Source organism: Pseudophryne corroboree, chromosome 6, assembly GCF_028390025.1.
Source record: "Pseudophryne corroboree isolate aPseCor3 chromosome 6, aPseCor3.hap2, whole genome shotgun sequence".
NCBI classification, from domain to species: domain Eukaryota; kingdom Metazoa; phylum Chordata; class Amphibia; order Anura; family Myobatrachidae; genus Pseudophryne; species Pseudophryne corroboree.
In genome coordinates, this window is record NC_086449.1 from 260,773,122 (window position 1) to 260,789,386 (window position 16,265).

The 16,265-nt window shown below is 41.2% G+C and overlaps 1 protein-coding gene across 1 annotated transcript in view; it reads right to left on the bottom strand.

Annotated features, from left to right (window-relative positions):
• The window catches only part of ADAMTSL3 (ADAMTS like 3), a 788,444-nt gene that overhangs the window by 191,250 nt on the left and 580,929 nt on the right, over positions 1-16,265 (bottom strand). Inside the window, exons 8-9 of the mRNA XM_063925941.1 lie at positions 9,282-9,356; positions 2,397-2,554 (exon numbers count right to left, since the gene is read on the bottom strand). Coding sequence (XP_063782011.1) covers positions 2,397-2,554; positions 9,282-9,356 — 233 coding nt within the window. The remainder of the gene's footprint in view (positions 1-2,396; positions 2,555-9,281; positions 9,357-16,265) is intronic.

The following is a 16,265-nucleotide window of genomic DNA, read 5'->3' on the forward strand; positions in this document are numbered from 1 at the left end:
TAGTGACAGCAATGATTCGTGGCTAGATACTTTTTTAAGTGAATACATAGTCAGGGAGAGACTAAGCAAAATTAAGATTAATAAATCACCTGGCCCAGATGGACTTCACCCGAGGGTTCTTATGATGCTCAGGTCACAACTAGCAAGACCCCTATACTTGATTTTCAATAGTTCAATTAGATCAGGCATGGTACTAATGGACTGGCGTATAGCTGAGGTAGTGCCATTATTTAAAAAAGGATCTAAAAATCATTCAGTTAACTACAGACCAGTTAGTTTGACATCTATAGTGGGGAAATTATTGGAGGGAATTTTAAGGGATAGCATACAGGAGTATCTGCATGCCGCTAAGTGTATTAGCAAGAACCAGCATGGGTTTGTGAGGGACAGATCATGTCAAACTAACTTAGTTAGCTTCTATGAGGAAGTGAGTGACAATCTTGACCAGGGAAAAGCTGTGGATGTGGTATACTTAGATTTTGCAAAAGCCTTCGATACAGTGCCTCACAGGAGACTGATCATCAAATTAAAGGAGATTGGCCTAGGAAAAACTATTTGTACATGGATAAGTAATTGGCTGGATAACAGGGTACAGCGAGTAGTGGTCAATGGGATGTCCTCCAGCTGGGCACTAGTAGTCAGTGGAATACCACAAGGGTCCGTACTCGGGCCACTACTGTTCAACATATTTATCAATGACCTGGAAATAGGCCTGGAAAGCACAGTGTCAATCTTTGCAGATGATACTAAACTGTGTAAGGTAATTAATTCGGAAATAGATGTGGAGTCTCTACAGAATGACTTGTCTAAACTTGAAATCTGGACGTCTAAATGGAAAATGGGATTCAATATAGAAAAAATGCAAAGTTATGCACTTCGGGACTAAAAACAAAACTTGCAACCTACATATTAAATGGGGAAAATCTAGGGGTAACAGTATTGGAAAAAGATTTGGGGGTACTCATTGATAATAGGCTTAATAACCGTATACAATGTCAAAGTGCAGCAAAGAAGGCAAGGAAGGTGCTAGCATGCATAAAACGGGGAATTGAGACAAGGGACGAGAGTGTAATCCTGCCGCTGTACAAATCATTGGTACGTCCGCACCTGGAATATTGTGTTCAATTTTGGGCACCACATTATAAAAAAGATATCTGTGAACTCGAAAGGGTTCAAAGGGACTGGAGTACGGGGAAAGGCTTACTAGGTTTAATTTGTATACACTAGAAAAGAGGCATCTAAGAGGAGACATTATTAATATCTTCAAATATATAAAGGGAAATTACAAAGAGTTATCAGAGGAATTGTTTATTAAAAGAACTCTGTTTATGACACGAGGTCACTCGCTGAGGCTAGAGGAGAGAAAATTCCATACGCAACGTAGGAAAGGGTTCTTCACTGTTAGGGCAATAAGGATCTGGAATTCCCTGCCAGAGAAGGTGGTAATGGCGGACTCTATATATGCATTTAAAAAACGGATTGGATACATTTCTGACTGAAAAAGATATTCAAGGTTATAGCATTTAAAATATTGACATTTTTAATCTGGGAGGAACATGATTTACAGTTGATAACTAAACAAACATTATTTCAATTGGGACATTATAATGAACTTGGCATAAGACAGAATACAGGTTGAACCAGATGGGCATTTTGCCTCTTTTCAACCTCATTAACTATGTTACTATGTTACTATGTTACATAAGGTCACAACAATGCTATTTAAAAAAATGATGCCAACAAAAGGTCATAGTCTATTAAACTAGAGTAACACTTCTAACCTACACCTTTTCATATCAGGCACCAGATTATACATTACATACAGGACATTCACTCATTTTTTAATCTGTAAATTATTATTAGACAGAATGCAAACAAAAAAAACAAAACATAAATTACTGGTTGAGTGGACATGACCACCAAGCACCATGTCACTGTGAGGAGCTCTGTCAAACAAGTTAAGGCTAGAATGACAGGTGCCGTGAGGGTAGGCCAAGAGTAATCTTATTGTATTGTAAGCATTTTTTAGCGTTGCTGCTCTCACAGAAAGAAAATATTGACTATGCTCTGAAAACAGAAAGTCTTTCATACTAGTGCAATATCATCTTGTATATTTTGTAGGTACAGAGATTTTTTAAGTCGAATTAATGGTGACATAGACATAGATTCCTATAATCTGCAAAAAGACATTTCATATTAAAAGTTCAAATGCAGTCTATTTAAATTACATTGGAAGAGTATCAATTGTTTTATTGTCAATTCAATACAACTGTTATGGCATTGTATGTCCAGTAATACTCTCACAGTCAAGGAGATAAACGTTGCCAGGAAAAATCTTAAAAGTCTGAGCCGATCCCGGGCAGCTATGGGAGAGACAATAATGAAGCTGGATTTACCTTAATGATGAAATCTGCACGCAGTGGCCCAGGCATCTTTAAAACTTCCCTTTCTGATCCCTTTTGAAATTCTACTGTTGTGTTTTCCAGAGTGTATGTCCCGGCATTAGTAAAGATGTGCTCTGCACTGTCACCTTGCAAGGTTTTTGTCTCTACAACTAGTAAAATGGGAAAGAAATGCAGAAACACAAAATGACTACAAGAGCAGGATAAATAGCAGTTTTGTGTTGGTAACATGCATGGAGTGCAGAACACATTTAAGATTGTATACATATTCTGCAAAGTCATAATATATTTTCCAGGTTAGACGCAATAACGTAATGTAGTAAGAGAGGTGACTGCAGTCATTAGAGACTATGGGGTCTATTTACTAAGCCTTAGATGGAGATAAAGTACCACCCAACCAGGTCATAACTGTCATTTTTCAAACCCAGTCTGTGACATGGTAGTTAGGAGCTGATTGGCTGGTACTTTATCTCCGTCTACTTTATCTCTGTTCAAGGCTTAGTAAATAGACCCCTCTATGTACTACCACCAGCAAGCATTTTGACAATGTATCTATAAGTTACTGGCAGGAGTTATGTGTCAGTACAGGATGTCAACACATAGATCTACAGCTGACCATACTGCTTGCTGCCGTTACTTGGCACAAAAGCATCAAGTGTTACTAAGCCAGACAAATTTGTCACTAGTTTATGAATGTGATAATCGCCTTATATTGTGTGTCATTCACAGACACCAGATTCCACACCAAAACTTGACAATGATCTTGCTCTTTCCATGTGACTCAAGGTTGAAAAAGGAACTGAGTAATGCTGGCAAATCATTAAGCTGATGATGCATAGGTTGTTACATTGTGCACCACCACAGTATATATAGTTTATATCGTAACAATTCCTGCCAAGAATGGAAGATTCAACCACACTTGGGGTGGAGCCAAAATGAATGTAATTTCTTTATGGGAAATATAAGCACAGGGGCTGATGCTGTGCTGTCTGCAACTGACCTAATTACAGGTGCAAAATGTGTCCGCTAAATAATCTGCAACTGCCTCCAAGTGCACAGCTGCAACTATCACAAGATGCAGGCTGGTCGGCACCAGTAGCAAAAGCGTCTGGTTTCTGTATGCAATGTGGATAGATCTCTTGTACCCAGAATGGAGTTGGTGTTAGCGCTGATGATTTTACCTAGATTGGGGTGGTACAATTGCATAAATACATACACATTAGTATGTGTGTATAGTAGCATTAACATTCAATTTTGCAGTAGGGATGGCTTTCGGTGGGCTGTCCATCAATGGTTGCCATTGATGACACCATCGGTGATAATTATCAATGGCACACAAACCATCTATGGCGAACCATTGATGGTTTGCACCACTCGATGGCCACCGCTGGAAGGTGCTGGCTGGGCTGCGGGGCAATAAAAAAAATGGAGGCGGGGCTTAGTGGGTAACGTGGGAAGAGCTATACTCCGTGTCCCAGCACCTTGCAAAAAAGAAAGTTCATTTATGCTGTGCCATCGATGGATGGAAACCATCTGGTTCTCTCCCATCGATGGCAAAAGCATTCGATATCGGGCATAAACCATCGATGATTAGAATCATCGATGGTTGATGGTCATCCCTAATTTGCAGTTCATTCTAATGCTATCCACAGCAGATGTCCACAGTTGTGTTCACATTATGTATAACTCAGAATCAGGTCCAATATGTGAAAGTGTAGCATACATTTTCATTCATTTACAATGCGATAGAGCAGCACTCTGTAAATGGCAGATGCACAGCGGTTACTCTAATCCTAGCAAAATGAGAATGAGATTGTTCCAACTGTAGTACTCACTGAAGTACAGGATATCATAGTACTGTGTAAACTATGTTTTGCCCAATAAGTGCTATAAGTGACTGGTGGTGCAGGCAAATCCAGAACTTTGTGGGCCCCATAGCAACATTTTGAAGGGGCCCCTCTGACAATGCTTCTAGAGAGACACCTCTCAGCAGCAGCAGTTAATAGTATGCCCTATAGTGGAGCCCTAGTTCATTTTCTGATACCCCTTTTCCACTAGCTCAAAAAACACTACCTGGGTAGGACACGGGAATGATCCGGGTAGGGTTGTAGTGTAAACAGAAGCTGTGTCGCTCCCGTTTACACTGCATGGAAGGGCAGCGCTGGGAGATCATGTGATTTCCCAACGCCGCCCCTGCCGCGTCACTAGCAGTGTCACCAACCCGGCCGGGTTGGCGAGTGCAGTGGGAAAGGGGGCTGAGCATGGGCCACAGCCGGTAGCACTCGTGTCAGGCTTCTGGCTGCGACCCGTGCTCAGTATGTGGAAAAGGGGTATGAATGACAGTAGTGCCCTAGCTAATATTATGCACCTCAGTAGTGAACTAGTTTATTTTCTGTTCCATAGAATTGCCCTAATTCACGTTATGTCACATTGTATGGCTGCCAGTATACATTATGCAACACAATACCTTTAGTGTCCCCAGTTCCAGTGCCCCAGTACATATTATGTAACATCATAATTCCCTCCAGTTCAATTTACACCACATTACAATTAGCAGATTCAGGGGCATACCTAGATGTATTGCAGGCACTAAGGCAAAAGTCTGTAAGGGCCACTATGTACCACCCAATAGTGAAAAATGTATATAACACATGTAACTTTGACAGGGAAGGTGGGCCCCTCTCGCCTCTGGGCCCCATAGTAGATGCACTCACTGCACCTATGGTAGCTACTGTACCTCCTTGGGTGGTGGGTTGTCAGTGGAATGACTGTATTCCTCGTGGGCGTGCTCGGAGTAGTTCGTGCCAGGACCTATTGTATTTTCTGCCAATCTCTTATATTTGTCATGTTGTGAAGTATATCATTAAATTATATAGGAGAACCGAACACCATTGTCTGACCCTTGTGACTCCACTGCATGTTATGACAACTATAAAGGGAATACCAATGTGGAAGACTTTATCTTGATCTATCTATAAGCAACATGGTCAAATCAAATCTGGATTTGGCCTTCAGTGATGACACCCTCTGTTGTTGCAGACACCTGTAGCACTTTTTCTTGGAAAACTACAGCCATATAACCTAATACTTCAATTACACACTCTTTGATCTTGTACGCTGTCTGTGCACAGGAGTTTTTTTCGATTTTTCAACTACTTTAATGCACAAAAGGGAATAACTTTTTGCAAATGGGGCACATAATTTTTATACATTTTCCATCATCTCAAAATCAGATCTGTGGAACACATCAATATGTGTAATACCCTTTGCAGATCTGTAGACGCTAAAATATATTATACTGTCTATTGAGTCTTTTAGACTTTGAAAAGTTTCCTATTGTAGTTGTGGTGAAAAGACTATGCAGTAGTTAAATCTTATTGTTTTTTGGATATAAAGTTGGTTATTTATACTGTTTTGCATGAACATAAAATGAATATTGTATTTTAATAGCAATATGAAAAATTATAATTACAGACGTCAAGGTGCCATTCAATCAAGCTTTTCTGAGTTTAGATAGATAGATAGATAGATAGATAGATAGATAGATCAATCGACAGACAGATTGATAAATCACTGAATAAAAAGGCACGTATATACGATTTTGTGAACTAAACTAGCATAATACAGTATCCATGAAAGAATAGCCACTGAGAGCCATAACATAATAAATATAAGCTAATATAATAAATATATAAGCTAATATAATATATATATATATATATATATATAGCTAATATAATATAATATATAAGCTAATATAATAAATATAAGCTAGGTGCATACACACGGAGCGATATAACTGAGCGATTTTGACTATATAGTCAAAATCGCTCAGAAAGTTAGTGCAGATCGCTCCGTGTGTACACAGGCAGCGATAGCGATGCGCGTCCCCGCCAGGTCGCTATCGCTGGGAAAAATAGTCAGTGCAGGCAAGTCAATTTTGGCTATGTCGCTGGGAAAGTTAGTTAAAATCGCTAGAGGCCAGCGATTTTTCCCAGCGATAGCGATGTTGGCGGTGGTGCGGGCGGCGGCGGGTGGTGGCGGCGGTGCGGGCGGCGGCGGGTGGCAGTGTGGGCGGCGGCGGGTTGCGGTGGCGGTGTGGGCGGCGGCGGGATGAGGCGGCGGTGCGGGCGGCGGCGGTGCGGGCGGGGGAAATTTACCTTTATCTTGCAGAGTTTGGCAGCGGAGCGGTACCAGTTTCAAAAATGGCGCCTCAGCGTCATTTTTGAAATTCAAGATGGCCGCCGCGAGCCAATCACGGCTCGCCGCGTCATCGCCCCGCCCCCTCCCGCTGACTTATATAAGTCAGCGCGAGGCAGCGGCTTTCAGTCCGACGGCGGAGGAGGAGCGTAGAAGAGCTCCTGAAGACGCCGTGAAAGTCCTGGATGGGCGGCGGCTATGCAAAAGAGCTTAGCAGCCGCCGCCCACCAGGTGAAGACGCCGGAGCAAGACCCCAGAAGCCCTGGGGAGGTGGCGCCCCCCCAGGTGAAGACGCCGGAAGCCCTGGGAAGGCGGCGGCCATGCAAAAGAGCTTAAAGGCCGCCGCCCCCAGGTGAAGACCCAGTTTAATAAAGGATTTTTAAAAGAATGTGTTGTGTTTTCTTTTTATATTTTCTTTACAGGTGGACTACAGGTGCCAGCGGGCCCTTTATGTCCGGGCATGCTGGCACTTGTGGTTCTCCAAGTGCCAACATGCTGGGGCAGGCTTGCTGGGACCTGTAGGCCTCCTGTAAAGAACAATATTACTATTGAAAGGCTATCAGCCTCCCATCCACCGGGCCACGGATGGGGGGGACAGCCTCGGGCTTCACCCCTGGCCCTTGGGTGGCTGGAGGGGGGGACTCCTTGATTTAAGGGGTCCTCACTCCTCCAGTGTACCCCGGCCAGGGGTGACTAGTTGGGGGGGTAATGGCACGGCCGCAGGGACCAATATAAAAGTGTCCCCCGCCTGTGGCATTATCTCCCTGGCTAGTGGAGCCCGGTGCTGGTTTGGAAAATACGGGGGACCCCTATGTCTTTTGTCCCCCGTATTTTTTAAACCAGGACTGGACGCAGAGCCCGGTGCTGGTTGTCTAAATATGGGGGAACCCTACTCATTTTTTCCTCTGTATTTTAACAACCAGGACTGGCTCAAAGAGCCCGAGGCTGGTTTTACATAGGAGGGGGGACCCCACGCAAATTTTTTTTTTAACTTTCAGCTATTTAAATACCAGCCACCCTGTAAAATCGTCCTATATATGACACTTATCCCCTTATTTAAATGAGATAGTCAAAATCTCCCATAGCCAAAATCTCCCATAGCCAAAATCTCTTGCATAGTTAGACAAAATCTCTGGTAAAGTTAGTCAAAATCTCCTACTGCCAGTTCAAGGGAAAAGTTAGTCAAAATCTCTCATAGCCAAAATCTCTCCGTGTGTATGCACCTTAAGCCTCAAGAATATTGGTCAGACAGTGTCTTAAAATGTTACCTACTGACAGTGAATAAATAAATAAATAGACATTATTATAAGTTAGTATAAGATTACGTGGCTGAGTAAAAAAAAGAAAACGAGTAAAGGCATTGAGGACATGGTTCATTTCATCAAGTGGGCAGATTAATCTAACCAAACGCATAATGTAAACACTGCCCCTCTGTTAGACCTACCAAGGGAACATGTTATGAAAAATCATCAGTTTTTGGACGTCAATTCAACTAAAGATCTACCTACCTTATTATGACTTATTCCAGGCATATAGATGATATAAGCTACCTTACTGCTGAATTTAGGTAATTCTTTTCCCTTTTTTTTTGTGTAAAATTGCACTTTCGTGTGCCTTCTATTATATATATATTTTTAATTCCATCCAATACCCCTTACCTTGTTAAATTAAATCTAAAATTTAATTAGTTTTGTCCTTGGTACTCTAAAAACCTTTCATGAACTATTACCCTAAATACAAAAGATGGAGACAGCTATAAGCTTATATGGTGAGAGTCCAACTTTAGGGGAGTGGATCAGCTGTGTGACCCGTGAGTGCTAACATCAGGTGTTATCAGTAACATCCAAGTCATGGAGGTGGCACTGATTTACTTGACAATATTTAAATCTGAATGTTACATGTAATAGATGGAAAATGAGTGAAAGGAAGTGTGTGTGTGTGTGTGTGTTTATGTGTGTGTGTTTGTTTGTGTATGTATGCGTGTATGTATGTATGTATGTATGTATGTAAGGAAAGAAATGCAGGTGTGTGATTAAAATTGACCATGGATTTACTAATAGGTTAGCATACACACCCTATTAAAATAGTATAAACTGTTTACTGTTATAAAGAAAGAGAGGTCAACAGTGTACAGCAGAAAAGCCTTGCTGGCATTTGTGCTTATGCAAACAGGGTGTGGTGGCCTTTCTGGTGGAAATTAAATCTATTGGAAAAATCATGAGACATAAAGCATACTGCGTGTGTATGACTCTTTACCAGTCACAGATCTGGTAAGACTGGTCATGCCACCCAACGAGTAGTCACCACTGCCAATGCTCCTTAAATGTCTCATTTACCGGGTTTGGAAGTGAATGTTGAAATGGTAATATATCCCCAGATGTCGAACTACATTTAGGAGGTGTTCTCTCTATTGCTGGAGGAGCACTCTGTTCATAGCTCTAAAGTACAGATGATGATTGCAGACCTCTGCTTAGAAACTACAAGTAATCCCTCAAACATTAGAACTTCCACTAGACCTGGAAAACAGGTGTCAAGCAGCGTATTTACTCTTACTACTAATAGAAGCAACATCATATGTTTATATGTTCCTTCCTTCCTAGAGGCCACATATGTGTATTAATCACACATGTACAGTACACTTAAAAACATAGATCACATAAAACTTAAAATGGTTCATACAAATGTGAGCTGGTCCCTTCAGTGTGATTCTCACGCTGCGGCTTCCATGCGGTACAGCAATTACTGTCTCTTCTCCTGTGGAAAAAAAAGAAAAAAAAAGCAAGACGTTACACTGATCGAGACAGATGTTGTGAGTATCGTGTGACTGGAGCAGTGCTGAGGGCTAAATGGCTGAATAAAAACACAGGTGTATGCGCTTTACATTAGAAGAACATCTAAGAATTGCAGAAAATACTATTTTATTCTAAAGACGAAGCTGAGGAGAAAATAGCATCCAGGCCTCCCACAATTTCTAAGGAAACACGTATCTGGAAAATGCATGAAATTTAAACACAAAATGTAATAAACGTTTGCCATGTTTGAAGTACCATGTCTAAAACGAAATTGTTTAATTAAGTATAGTAAGGTATATACTGTATATGGGCAAAGTATAAAATTGCCACAATCCTGCCTCCTACTAATAGGTACCACGACGGTCCTACAGAAGTATGCATAGCTCACACAAAGTGGGAGCGACTCTCATGGGCCTATTAGTTTAGAAGAGTAAGAGTTGGGGTAAAATAATTAGCTCCCCAAAGTCAGCAGCATTGCATAAATGATATTACTGTACTGGAAACATGAAATATTATATATATAAAAAACAAGGATGCTATAAAATGTCACAAACTAAAAAAAAAAAAGAATGATCCCAACACATATCTTACATTATAACAGCAATCAGGACTCCTGCCGCACTAAGCCCTATCACATACGTCAAGTCTGAATTTGAATCTTTACAATACTTTTCTTAGTGCCCAAGTGGAGTGAGTTGCTGTAAGTATGTCTAGGAGCATAGACAGTTTCCACTTGAAATTCCAACATAGGGAAACCTGGGGACTAGTCTATGTATGCAAAAATAAAAAATAAAAACTGGAGTGCTTTGCAAAGAAATGGACATCTCCTTGCTCAATAACCTATCCTCTGACATCTCTCAACATCATAGTATTAATTATGTATGCATTATGGACAGCAGCCGCGAGCTATTTCAGATGTTTATACAAGTTTAGTTATTTATAAATGCACTTGTGTGATGCAGGCTATGTTTGTGGTAAAAATAAATTGCCAAACAGCACACAAGACTCCAGTGTTCAGTGAGACTGCACTTTCTGGCCAAACACAACCAATCAAAATATATACACATAGAGCCAATATATGAGTTAAAAGTAAAATTGCAACTTTTGCTTACACACAGAAAATGTGTCCACAAACTTACATTCCTACAGCTGTATTTTGAGCAGTAGGCATTTTAAAATATCTGCATCTATGCATGAGTATGGGGTTGGTATCACATGACCGGCGTTCGGGAGACCGCCGGACACCATACTGACCCCAGGATCCTGGCAATCAGATGGCCGGCGGGGCAAGTACAACGAAGCTCCTTGCGGGCTCGGTTGCGAGCTTAGCTCGACACAGGTTCTATTCCCACTCTATGGGTGTCGTGGACACCCACGAGTGGGAATAGTCCCTGTTAGTCGGCATGCCGACTGTCGGGATTGTGATGGGGGTGGGATGTAGGTGCCGGTATTGTGACCGGCGGTCTCCATAAACAGCTGCATTAACTACACATACTCAACGCCATTAAGCTTTTGATTGTAGTGTACTTTACATGTGGTATAAATGAGGGTGGTTTGATAAATGAGGTAACAAGACCTCTAATTGCATAAATGTATTTTGCTTCTACATATACAAATAATCAATAGTATGGCCTTGGCACAGATTTTTTTCCCACTTAGTCCCCATATTTGTCTAAGCATTTGTTCCAACGGAACACCAAGGCATCTATCCCAGAATAAACAAGAGCTAAGTTGCGCTCAACAATCAGATGTTGAAAACATTTATTTAAAAAATATGTATAACAACAATACTCCCGGGAGTATAATTAAAACAAATTAATAGAACATGAAATATGTTGTATATAGTGTCCCTAAACCAATGTGATTTAGGGTAACAGAATTAATGTTAAAAGATTCCTTAGAATACGCAAACCCCAGAGGTATCATTTAAATATAATACCAACAATGTTGAAACTATTAACATTGACTAAAAGGTATATGTGCAAATACACATAACTCACTTGATAAATAAGAGTCCCAGGCAGTCCTTAATTCATAAGAGTATGTGCCGGGTCTGGCAATCCTATGGTGAATGGATCCCTTATGATTTATAATATAGTACTCAAGTGAGCAGTGATAATGGAGCAGATAGACTGTATGAAAAACCCAGGCCGCGGGATTGGTGATCGCAGAGAGAGCCCGGAGCAGTCTCTTACAGCCAGCCACTGAGCCCCTGCAGGGGGAAGAGAGCAGTGTCCGCAATTACCGCCAGGCTTAAGATGGAATGCAGCCGTTCCCAGAGCTGTCGGATGGCCACCGATGAACAGATGATAACTCTGGCGCTTGATGATGTTACCTGTGCGGCAAGGTGTTTAGATGGGCTCTCAGCGGCAGTACCTGGGCTGAGCTCCCACGGGCAGTTCCGATTGAGCCTCACTGCAATCTACCATGTGGAGAAGATGGATGGTATTGAAACCACAGTGGTGTTCCGCTGACTGTGTGTTATAGCCAGCCGCGCTGTCAGTGACGATGTGGAGGCTGCACTCCCACAGGTAGCTTCAGTTCAGCCTTGCTGTGATGTGCCGCCGGCGGGGATTGAGGCACCGAAGCCCCGGTACCTGTGCGTGAGCTAGCGGCAGGCTGTGCTCTCAGCGGCCGTGTTAGGGCTAGTCTCCTGCAGATGGCTCCGACTGAGCCTAACTTCAAGTTGTAAGGCAGGAGTAGTTCAATAGAATGTACACCTGTTTCCTTAATGCGTTTCAACGCCAGCAGGGCGTCTTTTTCCAAAAGGCAGGTATGCTATCCCAGAATAGAAGAAATCAGTGTCAAGCACTGGAAGCCACGACGTGACGGCTTGCTGAACTTCACCGTCAGTTGTGAATCACCTTCCACCCAGGTGCTTTTTCAATAGTCCAAAGAGATGGAAACCACTCAATGTAATTGTCATCTGTGGTGGACATGCTCGGACGTCCGGTTCGCTGCTTGTCTCTCCTGCCATTATCAAAGGCAGTGCACCAAACCCAAACCTGTTTCCATGACAAGATGTTATCACTGTACACCTTGACAAGTTGTTGATGAATTTCAGCTGCTGATGTGCCCTTTAGACGCAGAAATTGATCACACTATGTACCTCAATGTTTGACCATGTTTCCGTCAGTTCCGCCATCTTACAACCAATGCTGGGACAGTGTGAGTGATATGAGGCACAGTTTATTGACCATGAGGGAAAGCAGTGGTCAGGCCTGGTGGGAAATTAGAATGAAATAGAGAACATTACACATGTGAGAGTTGTTGATAACTTACATATTGAACCACTCTCACAGATATGTGCAACGTACAAATACTGCCTTGTCATCATCAACTTGAAACTTGCACTAGGTCTGTGTGAGGCAGAAAAAGCAGTCCATGTGACAAAACGGTCAACAGTTGCCATCACATGACCCAAAGTTCCCAGGTCTACACATTGCTGCTATTAGAATCTGGAGGATATCCAGTTCATCAGCTCCTGGTTAGGTTATCTCTAGTGACTTTAATCAGTCTCCCAGTCACCAGATAGTAGTGCAGACCAGGAGTTATCATGCTGGGCTGTGTGCTGAATTTTGATTGCTAAAGCTAAGTTCAGAACGTTGCTTGGTTTCTGGACTTGTGATGATTGGCTATTTTAGGAATTTCCCTCCAACACTCCATTGTTGGTTGTAATCAGTCTAATTTTGACTGCTCTGTCATTCACTTGAATGCCTGCTTGTTCTGCTTAGTGGCGCTATATATCTGTACACACTAATAAATATACATCTGTACATGAATGGGCAATATATCAGTAGTGTATCGGCGGGTGTGTACACCCGATATGTCTGTGAACGACGTTGTTCACAGAAATATCGGTATTGCCCTACAGCACAGTCAATGCCAATATATCTTGCAGAGAGCTAAAATGGAAAATGAAAAGCAAATTGCTATAGAGAGTAAAACCAATCCTAAATTTTTTTTTAAATACATAAACGGTAAAAGGTTAAAAAAGGAGAATATAGGTCCATTAAAAGATGAATTTGGAGAATTGATAAATGATGACGAAATAAAAGCGGAAATACTGAACAATTTTTTTTCATCAGTATTCACCAGAGAAGAGCTGATGGTAGGAGTAGAGCATAACAAATGTGACAGTAATGATTCATGGTTAGATACTTGTTTAAGTGAAGAAGTAATCCGAGAGAGACTAAGCAAAATTAAGGTTAATAAATCATCTGGTCCTGATGGACTTCACCCGAGGGTTCTTATGGAGCTTAGTTCACAACTAGCACGAACCCTATACTTGATTTTCAGTAGTTCAATTAGATCAGGCATGGTACTGAAGGATTCGCGTATAGCTGAGGTAATGCCATTATTTAAAAAGGGATCCAAAACTCTTCCGTGTAACTACAGACCAGTTAGTTTGACATCTATAGTGGGGAAAATATTGCAGAATGAACTATCTAAACTTAAACTCTGGGCGTCTAAATGGAAAATGAGGTTCAATACAGACAAATGCAAGGTTATGCATTTCGAGACTAAAAACAAACTTGCAGCATACATATTAAATGGGGAACGCCTAGGGGAAACAGAGTTGGAAAAAGATTTGGGGGTATTCATTGATAATAGGCTTAATAACCACACACAATGTCAAAGCGCAGTAAAGAAGGCAAGTAAGGTGCTAGCGTGCATAAAACGGGGAATTGAGTCGAGGGACTCGGATCTAATCCTGCCGCTGTATAAAGCATTGGTACGCCGCACCTGGAATATTGTGTACAGTTTTGGGCACCACTGTATAAAAGAAATATCGGTGAACTCGAAAGGGTTCAAAGGCGAGCTACTAAATTGATTAAAGGCCTACAGGGACTGGATTATGAGGAAAGGCTTACTAGGTTGAATATGTATACACTAGAATAGAGGCGTCTAAGAGGAGATATTATTAATATCTTCAAATATGTAAAGGGACATCGCAAAGAGTTACCAGAGGAATTATTTATTAAAAGAACACAGTTTAGGACACGTGGGCACTCGCTGCGGCTGGAGGAGAGAAAGTTCTGAACGGAGGAAAGGGTTCTTCACTGTTAGGGCAATTAGGATGTGAAATTCCCTGCCAGGGAAGGTGGTAATGGCGGACTCTGTAAATGGATTTAAAAAAGGAATGGATACATTTCTGAATGAAAATGATATCCAATGTTATAATATTTAAAATATCAACATGGTTAATCCTGGGGTTATATGAGTTACAGTAGTTAACTAGTCATAAAACATTATTCAGCGGGTATGTAGAATCATCACAACTTAATACAGGTTGAACACGATGGGCAATTTGCCTCTTTTCAACCTCAATTACTATGTTACTATGTTACTATGTTGGTTAATCATGCTAACAAGAATACATCGCTGTCAACTCATAGATAACCCTGCCATGGAGTAATCACACTCTGCTGAATGTATTACAATGACAGAGAAAGTGAATGCATTATGTGGTCCTGGCTTCTGACGAAACACATTGGAAATTGCATGGGAGAGATTTCACCAAACAGTAAATATCAAACCCCTTATTATCTGATTGACCTCTCCATCCAGTGCACACTTTGGCACTTACTAGCGCTCATACTGTTACCTGCTAATTGCAGGTTGTACGAATACTGGATTTGTAGACCATACTAAGAAAAATAAACAGCTCACATGCTTCAATAAACACATTTGTAGAAACTATTTATCATCTACACAGTATCACTGGAAAGAGAGCTCATGCCTAGAGCTCTTGACATGCTGTTAGTCTTTCACAAACATGTTAGCTCTGTCAAAGGCAATGAGTCACGTTCACCATACATAGGCCAGTCAGCCAGTCAGCAGTGGAACTCTGCCATAACAAAGCTACTTTTGGCCAAACCTTTTACAGACCCGCTCTCCTAACCCTACCTTCAACCACCATCAAGCTTACTATCAATTTATTACAGTGGAGGTTCTAGCAACAGGCTTGTAAATGACTGATCATAATCACCATGGACCTACACCTAGGGATACACAATACTTGGTTTAGATATATTTTGCTTGGAAAAGAAATACACAACATTGGAAATTTATAGGAACCCAAACTGCTGTCTTTGACATGTACAATACTCCTATTACAGTATGGAGTTTCCATAATACACTTAAGTACATTTCACATGTATTTTTTTCCCCCTCAAAATAATCCGGTACTTTAATGTAAAAGCCACGATTTGAGTACCCGCAAGATAAACTCGGAAGGTTGGAGCCTGGTTCATATGCCAGTTAGTTAGTGATTTGCAACCTTCTTTGGCAACTGACTAAAGGCATGAAATAAATCCTAAAGAAAATGTAGAATTTATACAGCAATTCTTGACATTACTTGTTGCAGAGGTACAGATTAAGGCTATTTGCTGTGTGAATTTTTCACAGAGAGATTGCTAGTCTAAAACAATATTGTGTTATCACGTGAGGTGTTGTGATCACTGGTAAAAGAAAAGTATACTTACTGTAGATATAGGATAATGTTAAAAAGTTGGGGGATATTAATAAATAGAATATAATTTCACCCTGAAAGTGTAGTGACATCAGAGGAAAGACAGTTCACAAACAAATATAGGGAGAGATGTATCAAGCTGTGAAAAGTGGACTAGTGAAGTTATCCATATCAACCAATCAGCTTCAATATAGCATTTAGCAAGTACATTCTATAAAATGATAGGTAGAAGCTAATTAATTGCTATGGGCAACTTCTCCACTGGCCCATTTCTCCACTCTTTACACTGCTTGATACATCCCCCCTGTAGTCTTTACAAAGCAATTAAATGCGAATAAACTGGTGCTGATATAGGTGGAAAATCGCTCATAGGGCCCGATTCAGTAAGAATTGCAA